A 20,032-nucleotide genomic window follows, 5' to 3' on the forward strand; every position below is an offset into this window, starting at 1 on the left:
GAGAAGAAACCCCTCTCAGGTGTTAGAGGGTGGTGGGCTAGCAGCTTCAAGTAGGATTGGTTAGTGAGATGAGGAAAGTCTTTGAAAATGTTAGCTTATGTTCCTTTCATCTGCAAAATAAGAATTCTGTTCTCTTCATACATGTAACCAGTTTCTCTTAAGGGTCTAAGTAGGCACCTACTTTAACCTTGTATTGTCTTAATCCACACTGATAACAAAAGCTCACACAGCTCTCTGCAGGTTTGCTGGGCAGCCACAGTTAGTGCCAATAGTGTCCATTGAGTGTGGCCTGGGATTCTTTTTCTAGGTACTGCAGTACCGGAACTGGTGTCAGGAACTGGAGAAGCAGCTAGAGAATATGGGGGTAAGTGGACATGAGCACTGAGTACCCATACTGTTGCCTCTGAGCAAAAAAAAAAATGAAGCATAGCAGGGGCATACCTAGGCTAAATACACACACTCCTTGGCTGCTGAAAGCCCTACCATTGCTGTGCTGGCCCCTGTTTTCTGTCTGAGTGCTGGCCTTTGATGAGGGGATGGTCATCATCAGTGCCTCCTTCCCTTACCTCTTGGATGACAATCACATAGGTCATGAAACATGAAACACATCCCCCCACATCAGTTACTTCTAGCCTTAGGAGTTCTGGCATCTGTAGCCCACAGAAAGTACCTGCCTCTCTGCACATGCTAAGGAGGATTAGTCCTTGCCAAGTAACTAACACATGCTAAGGACTGGGTAACATGTTTGTGCCTTAGAGCACCTGCCACATATGTGAGAGTTGGCTTTCATGGGATCTGTAAGGGATCTTCCTATGTCCTAGTATTTTCCATGGAAAAATATCTTCAGAGTGAACCTTGGTAAAGGGAAGAGGGGTCCCTGATTCTTTTTGGACAATAAGAATAGTACAGTTAAGATTGTGATTTATAAAAGGAGACTGGTATACATGGGGAAGACAATCAAGGAAAGGTGTGTGGAGGCTTTGGTCTGAATAGTGATGATCTGGTTAGAGGAAAATAAGGTTTCTGTGTTTTGTCTGGTAAAGGGACCTATCCCAAAGAGGTGGGAAAGTGCTGAAGAGCCCAGACTGGAGCAGCTGCTGATCCGGCTGGACAAAGAACACCAGAGGTGATGACCCCAAGTTCTTCAGTGTGGGGATTGGCTAGCCAAGTGGATAAGGTTATTCTCAATAGGCCAAGGACCCCACTGTTTAGCTGCCACATCTCCGACTCCTGACAAGGGACAGGGCCAGTATTTGCTATTGTACTCTACTCTCAGAAGTTAGGGAATTGGACCACACTTATATTTTCTATTTTTATTCCTACCCCAAATCAGGTCTGAGAGTTTGGTAAAAGTGAACACGCAGCTTCAGCAGCACCTGGAGAAAGCTGATGTGGTGAACAAGGCCCTTCAGGAGGATATGGGAAAGTTAACAGTGGACTGGAGCCAAGCTCAGGATGAGCTGGCAAGGCAACAGAGTGACTGGCAAATGGAGAGGGAGGTAGGGCATGCAGGGAACCCAGGTAGTCCAGCTGTTTAAGGACAAGGAGTTTCATTTATTTAAATAGAATTCATTGTCCAGAGACAGGGCTAGAAAGGGTTCATTTTGGGTCTCCTCATGGAATTGGGTTGTCAGTGCTCAGAACCTTCAGTAGTAGCTCTGGCTCCTTGGGGCCTCTACTCAGTTCTCTACTGGGATGATTTATTCATGAATAGAAAGTCTCATTGATAAATGGCATAATACCAAGTGACTCCATTCCTGTAGAGGTGGCTTATGCCTACCTATGGGGAGGGGGGCCCAGTTGGGACTAGGAATTTTCTGACACCATTAATATGGATGATGAGGTAGCGGACAGTGAGTTGGAACAGGTTCCATACCTCCTGGACTGGCAGTGGTAACCTCTGACCTTTGGCATGACCTTAGTTTCCAAACATTCAGTTCTTCAAGGGCTACCTGAAAGAGGAACATGGCCGCCTTCTCAGCCTGTGGCGGGAGGTGGTGACCTTCCGACGCCACTTCATGGAAATGAAGACAGCCACTGACAGGTTAGTGAGGAGAATGGTGTGGGAGGACCTGAAACTTTAAGGGGGAATAAGGAATGGGAGCATATTCTCCCCCTTCTTTCTAATCTTCATTAGGATGAAGTTTGAAGGCACAGAAATAATTGAGAAAATAAGAAAGGAGAATATCTGAGATGGACATATGAATGTGTATGGGCTATGTGCAGCAGCAAGAAAATGAGGAGAACTGTCTGACCAGAGCAGAGGGAATATGTTGGGGAATAGTAACAAATTAATCCAGATGATTCCTTTCAGAGGCAGTATCCTCAGGGTTTGGTAGGCTTCATTTCATCATACCCTTTGCCAGTCCCTCCCACAGTCTTTTGTGTTCCCTCAGGGACTTGGCTGAGCTAAGGGCTGAACATATGAAGATTTCAGGTTCCCTGCTAACTAGCTGCCTGCACCTGAGCTTGGAATTACAATCCCGGGAGCCTCAGGGGTCAGGGAGACTGGCCGGCAGTGAGCGGGCCCATCTACAATTAGTAGCCAGAACCCAGGAGTTGGAGAAGGAAATACACGAAAGAAGCCAAGAACTTATCTTCCTGAAAGCCAGAGGGAACATGGAGAAGGCAGAACTTCAGGACAGGTGAGATAGGGATCCTGGAAGGGGCTATTAAAGGCCAAGCAACTCTCCAAGGAGCTGGATATTGGTGCCAAATAGGTTGGTAATAACCGAGAGCCTTCCTGTCTTCATAGGAGGAAAAGAGATTAATCAGTAAGCTTTTATTAAGTATCTACTATGTGCCAAGCACTGTGGGGGATGCAAAGATGATGGTGAAACATTCTGTCCTTAAGGAGCTTACTATCTGTCAGAGGAGGCATTTGCACATATAAATAGGTTGTACAAAAGAGAAACAGGAAAATTTTGGGGAGAAGGTACTAGCATCTGGATAGCTCAGGAAAGGATTCATGTAGAAGGTGACACCTGAGCTGAAGTCTTAAAGGAAAATAGTCATTCTCAAAGGCAGAAGTGAGGAAGGAGTGTATTTCAGCAAAGGAAATTCCAGTTAAGCTTAAAGACACCAATGGAAGAAATGAAATGCCATGTATGAGGAACATCAAGGCCAGTTGGTCTGAACTATAGTGTGCGTGAAGGGAATAATGTGTGATAAGACTGAAAAAGTCATTTGGGACTAGGTTTTGTCAGGCTTTAAATGCCAAACAAAGGGGTCTATATTTGATCCTAGGGGAAATGGGAGCCACTGGATCTTTCTGAGCAAGGCAGTAACATGTCATAATTTGTGATTTAGAAAAATCACTTTGCAGCTGTGTGAAAGATAGGTTGGAGTAGGGAGACACTTGAGGCAGGGAAGCCAGTTAGGAAGCTATTGCAATAGTCCAGATGAGAGGTAATAAGTTCTTGAAGTAGGGTGGTGATCTTGTGAATGGAGAAAGGAGGATGTATGAGAAAGATGTTTAAAAGACTTGACAGTTGATTGGATATGTAGGATGAGGGAGAGTGAAGAGTTGAAGATGAGATTGGATGAGGATGAGATTTCAAAGACTGGGCACCTGGAGTGACTAGAAGGATGGGTGCCTTTCTTAGAAATAGTGAAGTTTGGAAAATAAGAGAGTTTGAGGGAAAAGGTGGTGAGTTCTGTTTTGGACCTGTTGAGTTGGAGGTGCCTACGAGGCAGCCACTTTGAAGTGTCCAAAGGCTTTGGTGATACGGGTTTAGAGCTCAGGGATAATTAGGGCTCGATATATAGATCTAGGAATTTTCTGCAGAGAGATAACGATTGAACCCACTGAAGTTGATAAGATCAGTGAGATAATATAAAGAGAAAAGGGAAGAGGGCCCAAGACAGAGCCTTGGGCGATACTTGAATTTAGTGGATGAGATGTGGATGAAGATGTAGCAAAGGAAACTGAAGAGTGGTCAGGGAGGAGGAGAACAAGGAGAGGGCATGGTCACAGAAGTCCAGATGGGAGAAAATATCCAGAAGAGATAGTCTACATGAGAGGTCAAAATGAATGAGGTTGGGGAAAAGGTCAAAATATTTGGTAACTGAGAGATCATTGGTAACTTTAGACAAAGTAGTTTTGGTTGTATGATGAAGCCAGATTGCAGACAGTTGAGAATAGAGAAAACAGAGGTAACAAGTATAGGCAGCTTTTTTTTCCTAGGAGTTTGAGAAAGGGAGGAGAAATAAGGGAGAAGAATTTGAAAAGATGGGATGGTAGAAATTATAGAGACTTTTAAAGGATGGGAAGACCTGGGTGTGTTTATAGACATCGAAGAAGGGACCAGTAGATTGGGAGGGATTCAAGATTAGAGAGGAAGAAAGGATTATTGTGGGGAGCAATTTACTGGAGAAGATGGGAGGAGATGGCATCAAAGGTACCTGTAGAAGGTAAGGGCCGCATCTTCATTAGAAACTAGAATAAAGGAAGAGATAAAAAGGGATGATAGCAAGGGGTTGGGAGGTACCAGTTAGAAAGTACAACTGAGGGACAGATAGGTGGCACAGTGAACAGAGCACTGGTCCTGGAGTCAGGAGGACCTGGGTTCAAATCTGGCCTCAGACACTTGATACTTAGTAGCTGTGTGACCTTGGGCAAGTCATTTAACCCCAATTGCCTTTGCCTTCCCCCTTCCAAAAAAAAAAAAGTACAACTGAAAACTACAATTGTGGCATATTGCTGATCTTTGTTCCTTTAAAAGGATTTTTTCCCATCTTATATTTCCTTCTTGGAAGTTTGCTTCCACTAGACTAGCTATTGAGGTAGTAATGGGGCACTTAAAAATCCCATGGAACCTTGATGAGGTCACAAGTTCTGTAACAATAATGACCTTTTATGAGATATGTCCTTTGCTTACAGTATTTTAGGGTTATAAGACAAGAAAATGGCAGTCAAAGACTATGATTAACCCTCCTACACTAAGTCCTTAGTCCCTTTCCTCCTGTTTCCATATGTAACAGCATCTCCCTATCAACATCCATATGCAATGACATCTCCCTATAAGGAATAAAAACATACCAGCTGAAAGTTATATGGGTAGAAAAGTGCCAGTTGGTCTTTCAGTATGGGCAAATATAAGGGGGAAAATAAATGCAACCATCTAGGATTCTGGGCTGTCATTTTCCTCCCAGGAAAGGGCCTGTGAGTTTTCCTGGACTATTTTCTGAAGACACTGACTCATTGTGCTGCCACAGTCAAAAAACCTAACCAGAATATCATCTAGGAGGGGATTAAAACAACACAAACCTCTAATGCATCCATACTGGAAATAGCATATACTCACATACACTTCTGAGGCATAGGGAGAGTGAAGAGGGTCCAAGAAAGGCCATCTGAAATAAACAGGGAGATGAGGAAGTTACTAGTTGAGAACAGACTAAAAAGATATGAAAAGACAGACTGGGATGTGTAAGTATGATCAAAGTTTCAAAAGATATGATAGAAATGGAAAGGATAAATCAAGAAAAGCCAGGCACCCTGAGAGTGCCAAAACTAAGAGGAAAACCTTGAAGACTGAAAGGTAATTTAGAACAAATAAAAGGAAGTTTCAGTTTATAAAGTAGGTGGTTATATCTTTAAAAATGACATCAGCTAAAAATAAATGACTTTAAAAAGGATAAACTAATAGATGACAGATTTGTAATGAGTGATTCAGAAAAATTAAGATATTTGATGATGTCTTTAATCTTTTAAAGTTGACAAAATAGCTATAAACTGTAACATACTAATAAGTACCCTTTTAGAGACAGAATTCTAGGCTAGAGGGATCATAAGACTGTCCCATTGTGGCAATTCTAATGTTCTTATTGGCTCCAGGGTACTTGACATCAAGACTAACCTGGGCCTGGAGAGCTCCCAGCCCAGGCTTTTCTTCACCTTTCAAGCCCCAAAGCAAGTGTTCCAGCCTTGAGTTGTGGTAAATTTGTGCATGTGTTCTGAATTGCTTTTGGTTTCAACCCAATTTTAGGTGTTAGCATTGTGTGATACTTATGGAGCACAGAGAGGGTTCTGGGAGCACCAGAGAGATGTAGTGGGATTTGCTAGAAAAGAGTGCTAAGGGGTGTTCTCTTCTCAGCAGTGAACTGACCATTCTACAATAATGTTGTGCCCTTCCCCTTAGGGTCACTGAACTTTCTGCCTTGCTGGCTCAAAGTAAAAAACAAAATGAGGAGCAGGAAAAGATGATGAAGGCTCTGAGGGACACCATGGATATCCTGGTATGTTGTCTTTTGTCTGGAGAAATTGGAGGTGAAGGGCCTGAGGTATCCTGTGTAATCAAGCCAACATATTTTATATCAATAAGTACCCAGTTGGGGGGTGCAGCTAGGTAACACAGTAAATAGAGAATTGGCCCTGGAGTAAGGAGGACCTGAGGTCAAATCCGGCCTCAGACACTTGACACACTTACTAGCTCTGAGACTTGGGCAAGTCATTTAACACCAATTACCTTGCCTTCTCTACTCAAAAAAAAAAAAAGTACCCAGTTGAAGGATTTAGTGAAATCCCTCAGTTTGGACTAAGAACCAAATTTGCCAAAACCTGAAGATCCTCAGGACAACCCTAGAAAAACATATTAAGTGTGTGCCCTTGGCAGTGTGATACTGACTCACTTTTTGAAAGGAAAACTGACTAAAGAAGAAGGTAGCAGGGGCGGCTAGGTGGCGCAGTGAATAGAGCACCAGCTCTGGAATCAGGAGGACCTGAGTTCAAATCCAGCCTCAGACACTTAACACAAAAAACTAGCCGTATGACCTTGGGCAAGTCACTTAACCCCAATTGCCCCTTCCAAAAAAAGGAATAAAACACTTGAAGCAAAACATGATCACTGTCTTTATTTATTTTAACTTTTAAAAAAAATTTTTTTGCTTTTTGGTAGGGCAGTTGGGGTTAAGTGACTTGCCCAAGGTCACACAGCTAGTTTTTGTGTTAAGTGTCTGAGGCTGGATTTGAACTCAGGCACTCCTGACTCCAGGACTGGTGCTCTATTCACTACACCACCTAGCCCCCCTAATCACTGTCTTTAAATACCTAATGACTAAGGATAGGAGTAGATTTACTCTCTTTTCCAGAGGACAGACAAAGCATAGAAAGAATCTTACTCTGAGTGAATACTTTCTGTCAGACCTTTCCAATAATAGAATGGGCTGCCTTGTGAAGTAGTGAACTTCCTATCTCTGGGGTACTCTAGGAACTAGATGACCTCTATCTGGGCTGATTTAGTAGGTATTTCTGTAGGGAAGGGAAATTGGATTACTTGACCACTAAAATCCATTTCAACTTCAAGATCCAGGCTGTTCACGCTGTGGCTTACAAGGAACTGGACCTGTTTTGATCCTCTTAGATCACTAAGCATTCATCAGCACTGACACAATTGAAAGAAATTAAAAGAGAAATCTATTTTAAGTGTTATCTCCAGCCTTACTACTAAGATTTTTTTTTTTGGCTCAATAGTTGATCTCAGGCACCAATTTGCTGCTCTAGGACAGCACCTATCTCTTGTCTGGACCCTCTTAGGGCACTCTTGGCTTCTCTGGGTAACCAAGGTGGAGGTGGGATTGGGTGAACATCTTTAGGGTAAAAAGAAAGGTAGCATGGTGTAGCATTAAGGATACTGACCTGGGGGTGGCTAGGTGGTGCAGTGAGTAAAATGCTGGCCCTGAAGTCAGGAGGACCCGAGTTCAGTTCCAGCCTCAGACACTTAACAGCCACACACACACAAAAAAAAACCTAGCCGTGTAACCTTGGGCAAGTCACTTAACCCCAGTTGCCCTCCAAAAAGCAAAAAAAAAAAAAAGAATACTGGACCTGGGGGTGGCTAGGTGGCACAGTGAATAGAATACTGGCCATGGAGTCAGGAAGACTGAGATCGTATCCAGCCTCAGACACTTAAGACAAAAACTAGCCATGTGACCTTGGGCAAGTCACTTAACCCCAATTGCCCTCCAAAAAAAAGGCAAAAAAAAAAAAAGAATACTGGACCCAATCAGAAGAACCGTCATTACAAATTCCTCTCTGAAACTTACTAGTTACAATGTACAAGTCACTTCACCTCATCTCCAAAGTGGGTATAATAATACTTGGAGTAGCATGGCTCAAAAGAAGAGATATGAGAAGATTCCCCTACTTCCCCCGTCAGCAGAACTGAAGGTATATGGTATATTGTACATATTCTCAGACTTTTTCAATATATTGATCAGTTATGCTGACTTTTTCCCTCTTTTTCTTTTATGTCTTTAAAAAATACCACTTATTATATAGGATAGCTCTCTGGAAATGGGAGAGAAAGGGCTGCTGGGGAGAAATACAATGATATAAAAAATGGTGATCAATAAAAACAATTTTGAAAATAATACTTGAGGGGCAGCCAGGTAGCACAGCAAGTAAGAGCACCATCCCCAGAGTCGGGATGACCTGGGGATCGAATCCGGGCTCAGACACTTAGCACCCACCCAGAAACACCTGGCCGTGTAATCTTGAGCAAGTTACATAACCCCAATTGCTTAGGGGTGGCCAGGTGGCTCAGTGAGTAAGAGCACCAGCTCCAGTGTCGGGATGACTGGGGGATCAAATCCAGGCTCAGATACTCAGCACCACACCCAGAAATAACTGGCCATGTAACCTTGAGCAAGTTACTTAACCCCAACTGCTTTAAAAAAAAAAAAGAAAAGAATACTTGAAGCACCTACCTCACAAGAGTTTTTGTGAGGATCAAATGAGATAGTTTGTTGAACACTTTGCAAATCTTAAAATGCTGTATAAATATTGTCTAATTAAGGACAATAGGACTTGTTAACACCAGTTTGTGGCTAGGGATATATAGTTCCAGTTTGCAAGTTCTTAGCTCATATCTATGTTCCACTCCCCATTTAGGAGACAAATCATTCAGATTTAATGGAACATGAAGCATCTCTCACCAAAAATGCCTGGGAAGAGAAATTGTCTCTGCAGCAAGTGATCAAGGACATAACTCAGGTATGGGTAAGCCAGAGGTACTGCCTTTGGGTAACCCAGACTACTTATCATTCACTTCCCCAGGCATCTCTCTCCTGTTTGGGGTTTTTTTCTCATAGTCCAAAGAAATTCATCAGTTCAAGCTTAGGACTTAATGGGTGAGTTTTCTTGGTGTTACATGTAGAGAAAGACTGTGAGATGGAAATATGAAAGGGATAAAACTAAGCAATAGTGGTCATTTTTCAGTACTAGAAAAGGTGAGGCCTGTATTCTCTTTCCAGTGAGTCCTCTCTTTCCCTTCACTGATTTTATTTGGGACCAGAAAGTAGATTAGGTTCCTGTTAAGTGAAAGTCATATTCTTCACTTTTCCTTTTATTGTCTACAAAGAACTTTTCATTGACGATTCATCGATATGTGTCCTGTTGACACCCTGGATTCTGGGTTTAGGGTAGGAATGATGGACTTCTATCTTATCTTCCAGAATAAGTGATCACTAATATATTGCATAGTGGAGTCATATCCTCTTCCCTTTAAAATCTCAACAGGTTGAAAAGATGAATGGAATCTAACAAATGAAGTTTGATAGAAATAATTATATAGTCTTGTAATTATGATCAGAAAGTCAGCTGCAGAAGTGTAGAATGGGGACAGCAGTTAATGTGAAAAGGGTCTGAATCATAGATAGATTTTTTTCCTCTAAATCAACTGCAAGTTCATTAAAAGTCAGCAAGGTGACACAGCAGCCAAAATGTTTAATTTTGTCTTAGGCTGCATTTATGAAGTGGTATCTAGAAGGGAGGAAATATTTCCACCAAACTCTGTAGTGGCCAGACCATATCTGATATACCTTTATATCCAGTTCTAGATAACACACTTTAGGAGGGACCTTAAAAAACTGAAGTTTGTCCAGAAGAAGGGAACAGGATGGTGGAGGGTCTGGAAGTCATGTTACTTGAGCTTATATTGAAGTAACTGAAGATGTTTAGTCTGAAGAAGAGAAAACTAAGGGGAGATATGATAATTGTCTTCAGAAGTAAAGGGCTGAAAGAGGCATTTATTTACTTTGTTCTAAGTAGTTCTAGAGGTGAAAATTAGGACTGATAGTTAGAAGTTATAAGGAGGCAGATTTCAGCTCTCTAGAAGAAACATTTTCTAATGGTTGATGCTGTCTGATGACAGTAATGAGCTTTAATGAGCTGCTATGTGAGACCTAAACTCCATTAAAGGAAATGTTCAAGCAAAGATGACCACAGGCACTTGTTAGAATAGTGAAGGAACTTTAGTCATGTCATATGAACTCTAGTTGAAGGAATTAGATATGTTTATCCTAGAAAAGAGAAAACTGAAGGTGGGCATGAAAGCTATCTTCAAACATTTGAAAGGGTCTTGTGTGGAAGCAGATTTAGACTTATTCTGTTTGGCTCCGGAGGGCAGAACCAGGAATCATGGGTACAGGTTACAAAAGTGGCAGTTTAGGTTTGATGTTAGGAAAAAATGTCCTAGCAATTGTTGCGGTGGGGGCTCTGCCCACCCAAAAACTATTGGGGTTTCATGATGTCTTGTGGTAGAATTGTCTCAAAGAATTGTCAGACCACTTCTAATCCAAGTGTAGGCATTTATTGAGATTGATGCCTCTCATGAAGTGGGCTAAATTCCAAGAGGAACCAATAACTTCAGAGAAAGCAAGATGGATTTTTATAGGGTAAAGATGCTGATTACACAATCAAAATTTACATAGAATATAGGAATATTATTGATATTAAAAAGGCAGGAAGAGTTTCTTAAGGGATTAGGTAATGGAGGAGGGGTTCCATCTATGGTTTGATGGTTAAACATTCTGGTCGTGCTGCCCTCTTAATTGACTAGCTATTGTGGTGCTGTCTGGTCAAGATGGATAGTTAGATATTGTGGTCCTCTCTTGGGCTGGATAGATGATGTGATTGTGGTTGAATACAAGAACACACCTGTTTCTGTGGGAATGGGTCTGGGGGCAGTGGCTAGGATCTCATCATATGGACATGCCTTCTGTTCTGTGAGAACTATGAGTTCATGGACACACCTGTTGTTCTAGTGAGCAGTGAGGCATATATGAAGATGTTACGACATCGAATGGGGGGAGAGGGGTAAGTGGCTAGGTAGGTGCAGTGAGCCTGCTGTTCATTGAGGCCTATAAGGAAGCTAAAATATTGGGGCTGTTGGCAGCTTAATTAGGATTCCATCAGCAATGAGTCCAGAATTTGAATGGGCCACCCACCTCAAGAGGTGATTCCCCTACCTTGGATATTTTCAAGCAGAGGTTGGATGACCACTTTTTGGGTGTTATATAGTTCCTTTTGTGGATGGATTGGACTAGATGACCACTCTAGAACCTTCCAGCTTTCAAATGCGATTCTGTAAATATTTTAGAAGGGATTTGGGCATTAGGCAAAGGCTTGAAGGAGGTGACCCCTAAGGTTCCTTTGAACACTAAAATTTCTATGACTCTGAAAATGTGGGTTGATGGGGCTTTACTTACAGAGTCTTCTGTAGAAGAGAGAATCTTTCCTAGGCTTGGATCCCCTTTGGACATTTAACGTTGGCTGGGAATAGCAACACTTCCACTTTGTATTTCAGGTAGTGGTAGGTGATGAGGACAGTGAGAACCAAGGCTCTGGACTAGAGAACTCCCTAGAGCTGGAATCCAGTGGCTTCTGCCAGCTCCTTTCTGAAGATCCAGATAAGGTTCTTATATTGGTGCGCTCAGTTCTGACTAAGAAGCGCCAGGCAGTGCAGGTAAGAGGATGTACTCCCTCTTCTACAGGCCTAGCACATTTGGACTGTCCACACCCCACATTCCTCCTTAGCCTCATCTGACCCTCTCACCTTAAAGAGTTTTAATGCTCTTAAGTATGTTTTCTAAGTTACCAAAAAATAACATTCACTTCCTCATCTGTCTTTTGTGTATATTATAGTAGTAGTAGTAGTACGTAATAGTAGTATGTTTGTGCAAAGTGACTCCCTCCCCTCAAAGAGCACTGTATGAGAACTGCAACTGGGGTATGATTATAGTGGAGGAGGGCTTCAGGGATTTCAGCCATTCCCAAACTCAGAACCTTTACCTCAGCACCCCTGTTCCCTGTCCCCTTCCTCAGGCCCCAGGTCTTCCTGCTGCTATTTTACCTACATATCCCATTGTAAAGTCCCCAGACTTTCCTTCTGAGTTCCCTGACTCCCAAACTTAAAAAGGATCATGCCTTAGAAATGATGGCAGCCCAGAAACCACAGGAGCCCAGTTTTAATGACATCGCATTCTGTTGTTGATTTGGTCCTGGCTCATTACCTGTTGATCTCTTGCATCCCTCCCATGATCACGACTTGCTCTGCTGCCTTGTTCCTATTACACCTCCCTCCAGGGCCTAAGGCAGCAGCTTTCAACTTGTCAGGAGGCTGTGAGCTTCTGGCAGCATCAGCACACCCAATGGGAGGAAGAGGGTGAGGCCCTGAGGCAGCGACTCCAGAAGCTCACTGGGGAACGAGATGTGCTGGCAGGGCAGACCCAGGGCCTCCAGGGGGAGGTGGACTCTCTCAACAGGTAAACAGTCCTGCTGGTTGGTCACTGAGCCTTTCCACCCCTGTCTACTTCTACTTTTGAGGAGAAGGGAAGAGCCTCGCTCTGGGACTTGTCTGTACCATCCTGCATGATACTTTCTTGAAACTTCATGCTTCTTAGGACCTTCATTGCTGTCTATTGTACTTACATTGAACCTTTCTGGTCCAAGGAAAGAGTCTTTGGCCCCAATAACAAAGGTGGGAAATTCAGGGGAAGCACCTGCTAATGTCTCGCGTGGGCAAAGACTTTTGGTCCTAGAGTCTGTGATCACACATGTTCTCCTCCCAGGAATCGAGAGCACCTGGAAAAGGCTAGGGAGGAGCTCCAGCAGCAGCTGGAGGTCCTAGAACAGGAGGCCTGGCGCCTCCGCAGGGTCAACACAGAGCTTCAGCTGCAGGGGGACTTGGCTCAGGGGGAGAAGGTAGAGCAGGAGGAGGAGCTGCAGCAGGCTGTTCGAGAGAGGGATTGCCTGTGAGTATTGCCACATCTGCTTTCCCTTTGGTACCTGACTTAAAATGCCCCTCTTAGCTTTTGCCCATTTGTCTTTTCTTGTCCACCAACATACACTTCTTTGGAGAATGGGTGAATAAGAAGTCTGTCAGAAATTGGGTCCAATTAAGTGACTATTTTGTGGGGAAAAGAGAGCCCCAAAAGGAGGCAAGAAAGGGGAATCTGGGCTGGAAGGTCCAAGTTAGATCTCAAGTTTGGTTTTTGTTCAATTAATAAACTTTGATGAAACTCAATTAAAAAGAAATTTTAATGGTTGTTTCTCCAAAAGATCATATGCAACCATAGGATCATTGATTGAAAACAAGGGACCTTAGAAGTCATCTAAGCCATATTTCATTCCATCTCATTTTAAAGACAAAGAAACAAGCCCATATGTTTGAAGTTACTTACCTAAGACAAAATTACAGATAGTAAGTGGCAGAGCCAGGATTCAGACCTGGACCCTGACTCTAGATCTAGTACTGTTTCCTTGAATATGCACACATTTAACTGTCATAGATGTTTACTATGAGGAAACAGTCCATGGAGGTGTGTGCTGTTGTGTTTTCATTGAGAATCCCCTCTCTCATTCCTTCTTCCTATAGTCAGGAGACTTTAAAGGGCCTGGAAGCCAGACAGTCTGCATCACTGAATGAACTGATCACCCTGAGGGAGACACTAGAGAAGAGCCAGCTGCAAGAGGAGCTGCTGAATCAAGAGAGAGCAGAGGTGGCAAGAGCCCTGGCCAAGGTATAGCCCAGCCTTGCCCCTCAGCCAGGAGGAGCAGAAAGAAGTGCCTCTGCAGAGAGGGCATGTGGCCCATCTCCTCTAACCCAGAGAGAACAGAAAGGTAGCTTCAGAAGGCCCGTGCTCAGAACTGAAGCAGCAAGAGGATCCTGCAGCCAGCTTAGCTGTGTGAAAAGAAGGCGTCTGGGGTGGGAGAGATGAGCTGTTTGGGAAGGTAGAAAAGGAGAAACTCTTCATCTCTTTGTGCTTGTAGGCAGAACAGTCAGTTGCTGAGCTGACAGGAGCAGAGAGCACCCTCAAGGCAGAAGTAGCTGATCTTCGGGATGCAGCAGTAAAACTGAGTGCCCTGAATGAAGCCTTGGCCTTAGATAAAGTGAGGCTCAACCAGCAGCTCTTGCAGGTGAGCTGGTGGGATCCCACTCCCTCCAAGCTCAGAATTTGCCCCCTAAACCACATATGTATTTTACTGACATCTGCTTCTTGCCTCCCATTCCTTTTCTCTTAATACCTTTAACTTTGGGGGACTATAGTTAGAGCAGGAAAACCAGTCTGTCTGTGGTAAAGTAGAATCAGCAGAGAAGACCAGGAGTGCTGTGCAGATGGAACTGGATGAATCTGAAAGGAGAAAGGAGGCCCTCTGGGTGGAGAAGGCACACCTAGAGATGCAGCTACAGAAAGCTAAGGATGCTGAGGCAGAGCTTCAGGAGGATCTAAACAGGATGAGAGAAGAGAAGACGGAAACCCAGGAGAAACTGGATGAGGTGAGAGGACACAGCACAGACCAATGGTCAGAGGCAGCTGGTTCATTGGAATGTGTGCTGGATCACGAGGCAAGGGCCTGGATTCACACTGCAGCACTGCCTTTTAGCATCATTGTTACCTTAGGCTTGTTATTTATCCTCTCTGGTCTTCGGTCTCAAATTTCTAAAATGAAGGGTTAGACGAAGGTTTCTCTCAATCCTAAATCTATGAGCTTATCATCTTCATGTAATGGTTCTTCAGCATCTCAGTGCTACGACCCTCCTTGAGGGCTCCTTTGACCACCAATAACCACATTAGCCCTCAAAAAAAAAAAACAACCAACTTTGTTTCCACCATCAAAATGCCATTTAAAGTGGTCTGGCTCTCATTTTCCCCTTAGCTTCACAACAGTTAAAAAACTGCCACAGGGAGAAAGCTTAGACTCTTTTGTTTGACTTTGCAGCTTTTTCTCTTTTGAGTTCTGGGAATCAGAGCTTTGTAATAAGTCATATTTCCTTTCTGCAGTTCCATGAGAAAAGTAGTGCCAGTATTGTTATGTTTATTTTATAGATGAAGAGACTGAGGCTGGGGGTGGGGGGAGCTGTGAATATTGGCCTCCTAATTTCAATTATACCACACTGCTTCCCTGCCTTTAAGCTCCTTAGAAGGTCAACCCCTAATTTTGCAAGTATGAATGGTTTTTTTCTCCCTATTTTCCAGACTCATTTCCTAACTAGCATCTCAAGGGACAGAAGCCTTTTGTGAGGGACTAGAGTAGTTTCACCATCAGCACTTATAGATAGCTTTTTACCATTAAACCATCAAAGATAAGCTTGAATTCTTTTTTTTTTTTTTGCCTTTTAGAGGGCAATTGGGGTTAAGTAACTTGCCCAAGGTTACACAACTAGTTTTTTTGTGTGGGTATTAAGTGTCTGAGGCCAGAACTGAACTCGGGTCTTCCCGATTCTGGGGCCAGCACTTTACTCACTGCACCACCTACCAGCCCCTACAAGCTTGAATTCTTTAAGATACTTGTAGCATGGTTTCTGGAAAGGATCACATTAACCTGCCTGACAGTCTTGATTTTGCCTGTTGTCATCCCAAACACACACCAAACCCCAGAGACCCTGCTTGATAGTAGAGCCTTCCAGTGTTCTGTGGCCTCTCATGTAGCCAAGCCTTAAGAATCCCAAGGCAGGATGTAGCACAAGGAATCATTTCTTCTGCCTCCTTCTCCTCCCCCGCTCCCTCTCACCCTCATTTCCATTTTTTGCTCTTCTCAGGCCCAGCGCCAGTTGGAGGTGGCCACCGCAGAGCTGGAGCAGCTGCATCAGGAGACAGCTCGGCAAGGGCTTCTGCGGGAGCGGATGAGCCAGGAGAAGGAGGCCCTGGTCCGGGACAAGGCTGCCCTGGAGGTGCACCTGAAGGCCTTGGAGCGGGACCAACAGGGTCTTTCTGAGCAGCTCCTGGAGCTCAGGTGGGGACCTGTGTCACATTCTCCATATGGCTGCCAGAGGATATCCCAAAAGCCCACATCTGCCCCTGCCTTCCAGTGGCTCCCTACTACTTTTAGGATCAAATACAAATTCTGCTTAACAGTTTAAAAGCCTTTACAACCAGCTGTCAATCTTATGCATTATTCCCTTCCAGCCGCTGTACAGAATCTGGTCAAATTGTCATTCTTCCTGTTTCTCACACATGAAGCTACATCTCTCATACAAGTGCCTTTGCACTGGCTTCCCCCTTTCCTCCTAACCACTGGTGTCCTTCAAGGCTCAGCACAAACTCTGCTTCTTCATCAGACCTTTCCTTATTCACACCCCCGCCCCCAAACATTAGTACCTCCATCTTCCACATGACTGAATATTTATTTTGTATATATTTTACACATACTTCTATAAATACTTGACTCTCCCAGTAAAATTTAAGCTCCTTCAATTTTGTCTTTGTAACCATAGTGTTTAACACCATGACTGGTGCTTAGTTAATGCTTAATAAATGTTGCTGATTGAATTCTAGCCCTTGCAGATTAGCATGGACATGGGGGCAGGTTGGCTATGCAGGCTCCCTAACTGCACCTATCTAAGAAAGTTAAGAATAAGTTGGGAACCTAGAGCTCATGTTCCCTGCCCTTCCTCTGTTTGCTGAGAATTGGTTGGCAAACCTGTGTACTGGGGCCTGTCCCAACTAAGGATTCTTTGGGAGCTCCTAGGGGCTACTGGGCTTGGGGAGGGTGGGCAGGGGCTGTAGAGAGTCTTCCCTGACTTCTGGATCTCACAGATCAGCCAAAGAACTGTTAGAAACCCACCTGTTTGAGGCTCAGCAGCAGAGCTCTCTGATGGAGGTTTCCAAGGAGCAGCTGGTGGTGCAGATTCAAACAGTCACACAAGCCAAGGAGGTTATCCAAGGTGAGGGAAAGGGTGGCCTCTGGTCTTTCCCTTTTGAAAAAGCTGGGAAGCATGAAGGCCCTGGGAGTAGCTGGGGGTCTGCTCCTAGGCAAGGTCTTCGACCTGGAGAAAGGTGGATCACATTCCCATGGGGAGGGCTGGGCTTTGCCTGTGAGGTCAGAGCATAAGCTCAGCTCCCTTTTTCAGGGGAGGTAAGGTGCCTTCAGATGGAACTGGAAGCAGAGAGACGGCAGGCAGAGCAGGAACGGGACATGGTGGCCAAATATCAGGACCAGATACAGGAGGAGAGTCGGACAGCTCTGCAGCGGCAGCAGGCTAGCTACGAAGAAGAACTTAAAATGCTGCAGGAGAAGAGGGTAAGGTAACTGACAGACTGGGGAGCACAAGCCATGGTTTGAACTGACAAGAGTGCCCCCACGAGGTCCTTTTTGCTCTCCCACTTATGTTGGAGAGAGGCCTATCATAGCCATAGAAATAAGAGTCCTTTATCAAGCCTCATGGATAATTAAGTTAGGAGAAGGAACCCCTGGAATTTGGATTAACTGAGAGCTAGGCCATTAATAGATAAAGGAAGAGAATCTATCCCTTCATGGGAACAGAACTGTGTGTTGGGTACTTATGTGGAGTCACTTAGATCCCAGGGCCAGGATAAGAATGGTAGGAAATGCTCTTATTTTCCATCAGATTCCCAAAGCCAAGTTCTCCAGCAAAGATTTGCACAAAACACCAAATCATCACCACCACTACCACCTCAAAAAACAAATGTAAATAGGTTTCTATTAGCCTCAGAACTAGCCGCAACTACTTGCCTCACCCCTCTCAGTTCTCCAGGCTTTGACTAGTAAGATCTTGATACTCTGGTCAGGCTGAATATCAGAGGCCATGATTGGGAGAGAGGAAGGCTTAGTGTCTCCCCTTTTTCCCCTTCTCTCATTATTCACATAATCACACTGATCTTTAAGGACAAGACCTATCCTTTGTGTAACAGGAGGGGACTGTTCTCTTGTGCATCCTGATCTTCTACCATAGCCATTTTTCTTAATCCTAAGTTCTTCATTATCCATCCTACTATTCTAGGCTCTAAGGCTCCTTTTGTTAGCCCATCTGAAAGTGGCTTTATAATTCTTAGGCTGCTGAAATGCACTGTATCAATGTTAACGATAATTGTTATCATCGTCATATTATTATTTTTACAGTGAATGTGATTTTTCCTTGCATATTGTTACTACAACAGGTTTGTGGTATCTTCTGCATAGTTTCTCCCATGAATTTAGGAGATAGAGTGTACCCAGCACAAGCAAGAATTAGAAGAAGCATGGGAATATATAGGACAGAGAACTGAGAGCAGCTGAGAAAGCTACCTGTGGAGGCCAGCACAGCTCTGGTATGGTAGATGGGAAGTGTGCCCAGAGGAGGTCATGTGGAGGCGTTAAGTGACTTGCAAGTTTTCTAAGGTTTTGACAGTCATGACACCCTGGGGACTCTTTTAGGTTGGTGGATACCCTAGAAAGAATTGGTGCTGCCCCTGCCTAAGTATAGTTGTAGAAAGTAGAAAGTTGTAGAAAGGTTGGTCTCTGACTTTCCTGGAGTTCTGTTCTTTCGTTGGGACCAATGAGTGACATTAGGGAACTAGAATTTGCTGTCCTGCTTCGCCCATCTGTGCTGATGTAGTTTCCTCCATGTGGCCAGGAGATGGATTACACCAAGCACAGGCAGGAATTGGAGTCCGTATTAGAACAAATGGAAAGGGAGAAAGTGGACCTGGAGGAGACCTGTGAGAAGAAGCTGAGAGAGCTGCAGGAGGAGTCTGAAGCTGCCCAGGCACAGAGGATAGAGGATCATGCCCAGGCTGAGAACAGCAGATGCCAGGTAGGGAATAAGTCTAAGTATCCCTCTTTGATTCTTTATTACCTCCAACGTTTGCCCATCCTTCCTCTCTGATAAATTTGTCCTGTGTGGTGAATCGGTCACAGCTGTGGTGGTGAAATGATGCTCTGGAAGAAGTGATATATCTTCCTTGGGTTATTACCACAAATACACAGTACTTTCAGGACTTCCTGGTTCTGGGTGTCAGATAAGTTAAGACATTTCCTGACTTTCAGCATTGAACCCTGCTTTCAGTGCCAGCTGATTAAACCAGATGGCCTCATAGCAGCTATGGGCTAACGGCTACAAGGGTGATGAGTGTGGAAATCCTGTTGAGCACCTCTGCTCTAATGTACATTTCCTTGTTTCTGTGCAGATGCAGCTACAGATAGAAAAGGAAAGGATGTCACTACTGGATACACTCTTGAAGACCCAGAATGAACTAGCTGATGCTGGCCAGCAACTGGAGCGACTGAGGCAGGACATGAAGACCCAAAAGTTAAAGGAACAGGTAGGGAGCCTGACCCTGGAGTGAAAACTGCCATCAACTCAGGGAGCAAAGCAGAAAGAAGATATGAGAGCCTGAAGTAGCTATGAAAAGTCACTGAAGAGCTAAAAAGAAAAATGGCTTAGAGGGCTCTTTAAGTGAATAAGTGCTTATGATAGAAGAATTGAAAGTTGTCTACTCAAATTAAAAGAGAATCTGGACCAAGACACATTTGGAACAAGGATCGAAAGCTTAGGCCCCTACAGACAAATGAGCTACGTCACTATTTACCACTTATCTTGTCTTTTCTCCTTCATAGGAGAATATGGAGAGCCTTTGGGCCCAGCTGCAGGAAGCTCAGAAGGCTCTGAAGGAGACAAGAAAAAAGCATCAAGATGACCTTGCCACCCTTCAGGAAGAGATGAGCATCCTGTTGCAGCATAGAGAGAGATTACAGAAACAGGTCATCTGGAGCCCTGCCCCCCAAGGGTGTGGGAGAAGTGTAAAGCTGCTTTTCTGAACTGCTACGTGTGGTGTGGAGTTCTCTTTTTAGAATAGGGAAGTGCAGGCCCAAGTGAGCATTGTCTGCTCGCCTTCCTGTCAGAACTTCTTGGGGATTGAGGGGTGCTCCAGGCTAGAACATGTTCCACCAATGTTTATTGAGAGTAGTTTCCTTCTTTAGTAGGAAGCCCTTTCTTCCAACCCCTCCTCTTTGCTCATAACCTTTTGC

The 20,032-nt window shown here is 44.1% G+C and overlaps 1 protein-coding gene across 3 annotated transcripts in view; it reads left to right on the forward strand.

Moving 5' to 3' along the window:
* The window catches only part of CEP250 (centrosomal protein 250), a 50,895-nt gene that overhangs the window by 5,359 nt on the left and 25,504 nt on the right, over nucleotides 1-20,032 (forward strand). For 2 of the 3 annotated variants that reach the window (XM_069077541.1, XM_069077542.1), the window contains exons 3-21: nucleotides 308-364; nucleotides 1,044-1,126; nucleotides 1,334-1,499; nucleotides 1,938-2,044; nucleotides 2,397-2,645; nucleotides 6,144-6,240; nucleotides 8,894-8,995; nucleotides 11,589-11,747; nucleotides 12,368-12,546; nucleotides 12,853-13,035; nucleotides 13,659-13,803; nucleotides 14,054-14,200; nucleotides 14,331-14,561; nucleotides 15,825-16,018; nucleotides 16,822-16,949; nucleotides 17,136-17,305; nucleotides 18,639-18,818; nucleotides 19,192-19,326; nucleotides 19,622-19,765. In XM_069077541.1, the coding sequence (XP_068933642.1) occupies nucleotides 308-364; nucleotides 1,044-1,126; nucleotides 1,334-1,499; nucleotides 1,938-2,044; nucleotides 2,397-2,645; nucleotides 6,144-6,240; nucleotides 8,894-8,995; nucleotides 11,589-11,747; nucleotides 12,368-12,546; nucleotides 12,853-13,035; nucleotides 13,659-13,803; nucleotides 14,054-14,200; nucleotides 14,331-14,561; nucleotides 15,825-16,018; nucleotides 16,822-16,949; nucleotides 17,136-17,305; nucleotides 18,639-18,818; nucleotides 19,192-19,326; nucleotides 19,622-19,765 (2,856 nt within the window). Of the gene's footprint in view, nucleotides 1-307; nucleotides 365-1,043; nucleotides 1,127-1,333; nucleotides 1,500-1,937; nucleotides 2,045-2,396; nucleotides 2,646-5,870; nucleotides 5,940-6,143; nucleotides 6,241-8,893; nucleotides 8,996-11,588; nucleotides 11,748-12,367; nucleotides 12,547-12,852; nucleotides 13,036-13,658; nucleotides 13,804-14,053; nucleotides 14,201-14,330; nucleotides 14,562-15,824; nucleotides 16,019-16,821; nucleotides 16,950-17,135; nucleotides 17,306-18,638; nucleotides 18,819-19,191; nucleotides 19,327-19,621; nucleotides 19,766-20,032 lie in introns of those variants that run through there. The other variant, XM_069077543.1, reaches the window with a different exon arrangement.

This window comes from Petaurus breviceps, unplaced genomic scaffold (genome assembly GCF_028583685.1).
Source record: "Petaurus breviceps papuanus isolate PSGF00001 unplaced genomic scaffold, PetGlider_PUasm1.0 90994, whole genome shotgun sequence".
Lineage (NCBI taxonomy): Eukaryota > Metazoa > Chordata > Mammalia > Diprotodontia > Petauridae > Petaurus > Petaurus breviceps.